The sequence below is a fragment of the Cydia splendana genome, chromosome 5 (assembly GCF_910591565.1).
Source record: "Cydia splendana chromosome 5, ilCydSple1.2, whole genome shotgun sequence".
Classification (NCBI taxonomy): domain Eukaryota; kingdom Metazoa; phylum Arthropoda; class Insecta; order Lepidoptera; family Tortricidae; genus Cydia; species Cydia splendana.
In genome coordinates, this window is record NC_085964.1 from 2,981,598 (window position 1) to 2,989,043 (window position 7,446).

A 7,446-nucleotide genomic window follows, 5' to 3' on the forward strand; every position below is an offset into this window, starting at 1 on the left:
TTCCAAGCATCTTGATAAGCCTACTTGTTTTATTTTGCCACAATTCATTCAAAACCGCTTAAATCACTGCTGTTATCCGACTAATTGGTAGGTAGAATAAGTGTAGTCATTAGGAAGCTGCGGGCAATAATTATGAATGGAATGTAACTTGAACAATTTTGATATTAAGGGTTTTTATATGTGATTTATGGATTATAAATTGACTGAGAATCTTTTCAAGAATCTCGGAGAAAAAAAACTTAAAATACCTAGGTATAAAAATTGCTTAAATACCTTTGCTTTAAGGTTAACTGGAAGAGATCTCCCAAAGGGATAAGTTCGCCTTTGTACTTGTTACTAATTTTATGTTATCTTTAATATGTATTTTTGTACAATAAAGAGTTTACTACTACTACTACTACTATACTACGAGAACTTTTTGAGTTTCAGCGTTGTGCCCTAATTGGTCTGTGTACTACCCTTGCCACTTGCGCCAGCCAGGGTTAGCCACTAACTCGGGATTAACCCTTAACCCAGTGTTAAATTGTCCTGGTAACCATGGTAACTCCAGGTTTAGCCGATTAACCCCGGGTTAATGGCTAGTCACCTGTAATTTGTGTTTGTGCTCACGAATAAAAATATTTCTATTATATTCTATTCTAATAATATCTTACCTATACAGAACGAATTAAATGAGCTAAAACATTCTTATGGCTCTAGAAAATAAATAAGATTGTGTTTGTTTCCACCGTGCAGGTCAGTATCTCGACGACTTGAATAAAACTTCGATTTTTGGTTAAGCAACTGATATAATTTGAACGGCATCTTAGCCTAGCCGGTATAGAGACCCTGTCTCCGAAGCTGGAGGTCCCGGGTTCGAATCACGGTAAGGGCATTTATTTTATTTGTGTGTTTATCGCGATTGTTCCTTATTTATGGATATTAAACTATGTTCTACTATTATTGTCGACTAGTACCCATAGTTAACGGTTTGCTTAGTCTTAGGTTGGGGCTAGTTCGAACTGTGATTCTCCTTAAAAATATATATAAAAAAAATTGTTTTCCGATAAAGTTATTTACAGCTTAATTTCGCAGATGAACGGGTCTCTATCATACTTCCTAACGGCGTCCAGCAAGCCACTGCGCTGTATGGCGCCGTAGGTTGAATGACGGTCGAGCGGTTCACTCCACTGTGCGAATCCGGCTTTTTCCAGCGTTTCACCTGATCAAAATCGAAATATTAAATGCATTGGCACATTGGTTGTAATTAGACTAAGTCTGTGCAAACAAGTGTTCCTTAGAAATAGAAATCAGTAAAGACAAGCTTTAAGCTATGCTGCTTTACTCTACTTATGATTGAACAACCCGACAGGCGTCAATGAGGTGTTATCATATCCTAGAGTGACACTTCGAGCTGACACGTCAAAAGAACAGAGTCAACAGGATCGGTCAAAAACATCCTGCATATGAAGTCGATGATAATGTTTGTATGAAATGGAGCACGCACTCACTTTCGAAATATAAATTAAATTAATCCTTACCACGTATAGTACTCCACTCGCCATCATCATCCTCCCATTTCCAAACGCCAATCAAGGCGACGTCAGCATGTTTTGCCTCGACAATAGTTTCAACAGGGTTCTTCTCGAAGATATGTTTAAGTACTTTAGCTTCAATTTTGCTGTTGATGATGGCCAGATGTCCTCCTTCAGCGTGGCAGACTCTGGCCGCGCGGTTCCAGCGCTGGGCGAAACGGTGGAACTTGTAGCAGCTGCCGGTGAGAGGCTCGTATTTGTACCCTGTCAAAACAATTGAAGTATGATAAGGTAGCGTAGAAAAATACAGTTTCGGTGCGGAATATGGCACTCTGAGGCACTTCAAAGATCTGTAAGTGATACTCAGGGATGCCTAAAGAGACTGAAGAGCTGGCAGCTTCCTTGCTTAACGCATCAGCCCAACAATTCAACCAGCCAGCATCTTCAGTACCATGTCGCAAAGGTCTTTATTAGTTTTTTTTATTTAATTAGTTATATTTAGAGTCAGAAAACATATAAGTGACATTCTTTACAGCTTTCTTGCGGTAGAATTTTGGGTCTCACAGCTGACATCGGGCACTTGACTTACATCACTAATTATGTTGTCCTAAACAAAGGACATTGGGTCTTACGCCGTCTATCTAATAAGATTGAAAACTTACCTTTATCTGTGGTAGGGCAATCAGATGTGGCGTTCATAACGCCACTTTCTTTTTTGCAGAAGTATGGATGTTTGACGTGGCAGCTGACATCAGCCACTTGACCGGCTCCGTTGAGGACTACGCATTTCTGCTCCTCTTCATTATCATCATTAGGTTCGTTTGGAGCCCAGTCAAGATTAATCTTTGATAAAGGCACTCCTGTAAGGAATGGGTTCGTTCCAAATAAAACTGGAGGGAATGGAATTGAAAACCAGGGGTTGATAGGTACTACCGTAAATGTCCTAGTGGTTGACAATGCTCTAATACTTGTCACATTTCTTAATTACTGTCAGTAGAGGTAGCAAAAAGCCGTCAACCAGTGGAATTAGGCAGTAAAGTAGGACATTTACTTTAAAAGCTGTTAAATATCACTAACTTTTTTATTGATGGTAAGGTCACGTGGGGTAAGAGTAACACAGTTTTTTTTGCTCGGGGCAAGACAAACAGTTTGAGGATTCCATTCCATATAAGTCTTTCTGTTACCCAAGGTGTTTCTCTTACCCCATCTAACCTTATAACGAGCTAAAACTTAAAGATATTGCATTGTTTCACTCCGTGGTATCATCAGATCGGCTTCTGTAAAATTACATTCAGCCATATTCGAACTTTAAAATACGTCAAATAATAGATATGGAAACGATATAGTTTGGATATGTCAGTGTCAAACAAGTGTCAAAAGGTCACTGACCGGAAAGTGACCTTTTGACACTTGTTTGACACTGACATATCCAATCTATATCGTTTCCATATCTATTATTTGACGTATCTTAAAGTTCGAATATGGCTGATTGTTTACAATTTCACGAAGATATGCGTTAAAATATACCTCATTCTTACATGCAGAAGAAAAAAACATATAATTGTGCTTAACCCTTTGTATTCACTTACCATAAGTAAAGTAAAGTCAAGATCAAAGTTGAGAGCATGTATCCCTGTGAACATATTCCGTGACGTCACCTTATGACGTATCATTTGGATCAACATGGCTTGAGTTATAGCATCGGTCGAGGGAGAGGCGAGGACACCACCTGAAAATAAAGAATTTGGTTTCAGAGAAATTCTTTGTTAGGAATTCTTCAGTTGTGAAAGTGTCTTTGTTTTTCTTTGCACCACCTATTACATATTCTTATTTCATTGTCTCTTATACTCAAAGGTTGTCTTGAAGAGATTGGTCTTAAGCGATAAGACTGCCTGTTGTTACCTCTATCCAATTGTCTCTAATTTGAGTCTCTACATGCATTGTAATGTAAAGTGTTAGGTGTGCAATAAAGCGTATTGTATTGTATTGTATTGTATTGTGTCTTTTTTCGAGCTCCATATTTTGCAAAAATAACAAATATCTACTAAAAGATGCATTTTCTGCTGGTTTTTTGAGAAAGAAGGAATTCCTTCTTTCTCAAAAAACCTCAAAGTACATGAGCATAAGCGTAAGTAATTACTTACGCTCATGTTTTGACCAAAGGCAAATGGAATAGGCCGAGAACTACGGTCGTTTCTGCTGCCAAGGCCATATGTGGTCCAACTAAATATGTCGGCATTATCCAATCTGTGCTTGATCTGATTTTAGGGTTGAAATCACCAAGAACAATGGTCCATGTTTCCTGATTTTCAACGCTAGATTTATTTAGAGGATCATAATCTCGTAATATGATAATGAGGGTCATAGCCTCCAGACAGTGGACAATTTTATCTACCTAGGCTCCAACATCAGCAAAAATGGTTCGTGCGAGAAAGAAGTGCGCAGAAGAATTGGCATGGCCAAGAGCGCTATGTCTTAGCTTGAAAATATCTGGCAACAAAGCCTACTCCACATTGTCCGCTGGCTGTTCCAAAATGGTAAACGGTTCACGCCTTCTCGTCGAACTTCTGACAACCCCACAACATCCCATTATTTTATTTTACGCCGTGTTTCAGTTCAGTAAGACGCTCTTCGTTAATCAAAGTGCGGCCTTTATAGGTGTTGGAGTTCTTTTTTCTTGCATGGATCATTAAAATCTTTTTGTGGGTAGGTATCTTCCGCCCGGGGATTCTTAGCACCACTTTTACAGGGCACTTAGCGCCGTAACGAGGAGTCGTACATGTCAAATGAGATTGGACCATAAGCCCACCATGCTGGTCCAGTGCGGGTTGTTGGATCGCCAGAGGGTCGTTTGTTATTCAACAGGGTGACCACGAGCAGGAGAGGCTGGTTTGGGATCCGTAACATGGCATTCGGGCCCCTTACATCCCATCTCCCAATTATTATCCTCCCCTTTGTTTATTTACTTTGGTAATTTTAGATCGTAAAAATATGGGCAAACAAAACAAGCTAAGAATACTCTAGTTTTAAAGAAAAAATAGTCTAATTTGCTAATTTTTGGGAATGAAAGTCGCTTACTTTAATGAATATTAATTGACATCCATATAAAATGGTTCTATTTGCGCTTTTTCATTGAAATAAAGGTTATAAAGGGGTATGTTATTTAAAATAACTGGATATAGTGTCACTTTTCCAGAAATTAAATCAGTATTTTGAAGACGTCATGTGACATTAAGCAAAAATAAGCGGAAAAGTGACATTACAATTTTCTTTTAATTGAATTATCTTAGAAATTATACAAATAAAACACAATTTACTCTAATGGCTAACAACCTTAGTTAAAAATCTAACAAAACATAGTAAAAAACTCTTACTTTTATCACTAGTACGGCAGTTTTCGACGTTTGAAGATTTCGAAAATTTTAAAGCTCTGTACCCAAAAAACACGTTTTTCGCATAATGACACTGTGTTTCTCAAGGAGCGATATGTTACCTTCGAGTTGACAGCGAAGTCGAGCATCCGACCATACAGCGGGCACCATGTGGAGACGCAGCCATGCATCCGCTTCTTGCACGAACTCGTAGCCAGGATCAAGGACAGCAGCCACATGATGCTGGCCTGGAAAGTAATTTATTTAAATATTATTTTTATTTAACAGTAGTTACCCTACAATTGTCCTACCTACTTTGCACCAATATGAAATTATGGAAAACAATTTTTATTTCGAAACATTGATTTAAACTTTCACGATTTTTACACATTATTATAGTATAAATCATCTCGGCGTTGCCCCCGTGGTCTCGGAAAAGACCACCACTTCACTTCTCCGAGACCATATGGTGACAACGCCGTCCTCGAAACGTCGGAGGTAAATCTTAAAACTTACGCGATTAAGTCCCGTTGTACTATTTAACAATATTTTTTCGTTTAAAGACGATTAAGTTGCACATGATGTATAAGGAAACCCTTTTTAGAGGAAAGCCAGGAATAAACTATTATTTACCGACAAATATAAACATTAACACATTAATTACTTAAGAACCCGGACAATATCACTGGTAGAAAGCAAGACAGCACGACATGCATGTAGCTTACGAGTACTCGTAAGCTACATTATAGTCTTACCTATAGTCTGTAACTTTAGGTTTATAAAAAAGAGTAAACAAAATGTACATGATCAAATATTGTAGGTAAAAGTCAGGTCGTTCAGTGACAGATCCAGGTGGTTTTGTATTTGGTTGGTTAGTCAATAAATGTTATAACTACCCAAAAATGTACAAATTGTTTGTTTACTTTTATTTGAATACCTAAAGATACGGAGTATAGGTACGGAATAGAATAGAAACAATTTCTCAAGTGGTGTATGTGAGTCTGACAATTGTATTTTACTTTTAATTTTAACTTACCCACAGATAAAATAACACATAAAAATAAGAACTGTAACATGTTGACGCTATTGAATGTGTATTGACACTATTTTATTAAATCTTCGCTTAATTATATTGGTGAGAATAAAGGTGACCTTTAACGCAGTTATCAAATTGTTGTGTACAATTTTGTTTGAATTTTGTACCCATATATTCTTTATCAATTGGAGATTATGCGAAGCTGCATATTCCTCCGAATGTGACGTCCTCAGAACGTGACCTAGCTCGAAAGTCACCTCCTAAGAAAGTGACATACTCCGCCTAAACCAACGAGTTGAATATCGTATTGAAAAAAATGGTGGTCATTTCGAAAACTAACTAAAATAAATTAAAGGATATGAAAATATTGCATTTTAATTATTTCACACATCATGTTTGATAGTAACATTTACTGCTTAAGACCTACACAATCGATATCTAAATAGAAATAGTGTTAGTTTTATTTTTTAAAACGTCCGGGTTCGATTCCCGAGATGAGTACATATTTTATTTAAATGTATGAATGCAGTTTTTTTGTTACTAAATTCGATGACATGGTTCCTTAGAAGAGATCGTCATAATATGTCTTATAGTTTCAGATTTTCCCATAGGTACTGACCGATCTAAATGGGCCATTCTGTATAACTACTACTAGTAGATTATAGGTAGAGGGACTAAGTAGATTTCTGTTAGTTTTCGATTAATATTTATTGATTTATTTGTTTAAAGTTAAACAATGAATTAATACATAAGTACAAAGGTAAAGTAACTTTACTTGTGTAAGAAAACTATGTGATTCAGCCTAAGAATATAGGGTAATTGCGTCAGTTTACCGTCCAGTGTCAGTTTCCGTCCACTTGACGGATCAACAAATAATATATAATTACAATCCTTAATAATTGTTTAGATATTAAGGATTGTAATAAGTCCAAATTTGTGCAGCAATGAAGGTTTATATTCTTTTCATCACACTCGCTCAGTAAATGTGGAATTGCACGCAGGTTTAGCGGGAGTTATAGGAAAATCGTTCTCCCTAGGAAGTTATGAAGTTTCTAGTGCCATAATTAACAGTTTTTTGTCTTTATACTTAATTTTTGTATCGCAAGTGTGATGAAAAACATTGTGTGTAACTCGGTGCGTTATAATATTGCAAACTCGAATCTATAAATCGCTCCGGCAAGCCGTCGCGATTTAACTTACTCTCGTTTGCAATATTCAACTTACGCCCCATGTTGCACAATGTACTATGTCGTCAAGTGGACGAAAACTAGAGCCGGACGAAAACTAGCGCAATGACCCTATGACTTATACAGTCTACGAGTAAGTATTAAATAAGTGACTGCACCTGCTTCAATTGGATATGGCCAAAGAAAAGTGCGAACACTTAACCCCTCATACATTAATGTTCCCTTTTCCCGCACAATACGAGTACAAGTAAACACAGGCCTTAGCCATTATCCAAGGCTGCGCGAGATTTATGGAGCACTGATACATAGATATAATTTATACAGCGTCGCCACTTAAA

The 7,446-nt window shown here is 37.3% G+C and overlaps 1 protein-coding gene across 1 annotated transcript; it reads right to left on the reverse strand.

Moving 5' to 3' along the window:
- Positions 1-856: 856 nt before the first annotated feature.
- LOC134791059 (C-type mannose receptor 2-like) lies at positions 857-5,975 on the reverse strand. Its single transcript, XM_063762090.1, has 6 exons — positions 5,922-5,975; positions 5,008-5,133; positions 3,100-3,243; positions 2,177-2,371; positions 1,521-1,778; positions 857-1,201 (listed from the first exon to the last, which is right to left on the reverse strand). The coding sequence occupies exons 1-6, from the start codon at positions 5,959-5,961 to the stop codon at positions 1,056-1,058; spliced, it is 909 nt and encodes a 302-aa protein (XP_063618160.1). The 5' UTR covers positions 5,962-5,975; the 3' UTR covers positions 857-1,055.
- Between the last annotated feature and the right edge of the window lie 1,471 nt (positions 5,976-7,446).

Coding starts and splice junctions, on each gene's coding strand:
- LOC134791059 (XM_063762090.1), bottom strand. CDS start 5,961: ATGTTACAGTTCTTATTTTTATGTGTTATTTTATCTGTGG. Junction 5,134..5,921: donor ATGTGTTATTTTATCTGTGG/GTAAGTTAAAAT, acceptor ATTACTTTCCAG/GCCAGCATCATGTGGCTGCT. Junction 2,372..3,099: donor CTTTACTTTACTTATGGTAA/GTGAATACAAAG, acceptor TCCTTACAGGAG/TGCCTTTATCAAAGATTAAT.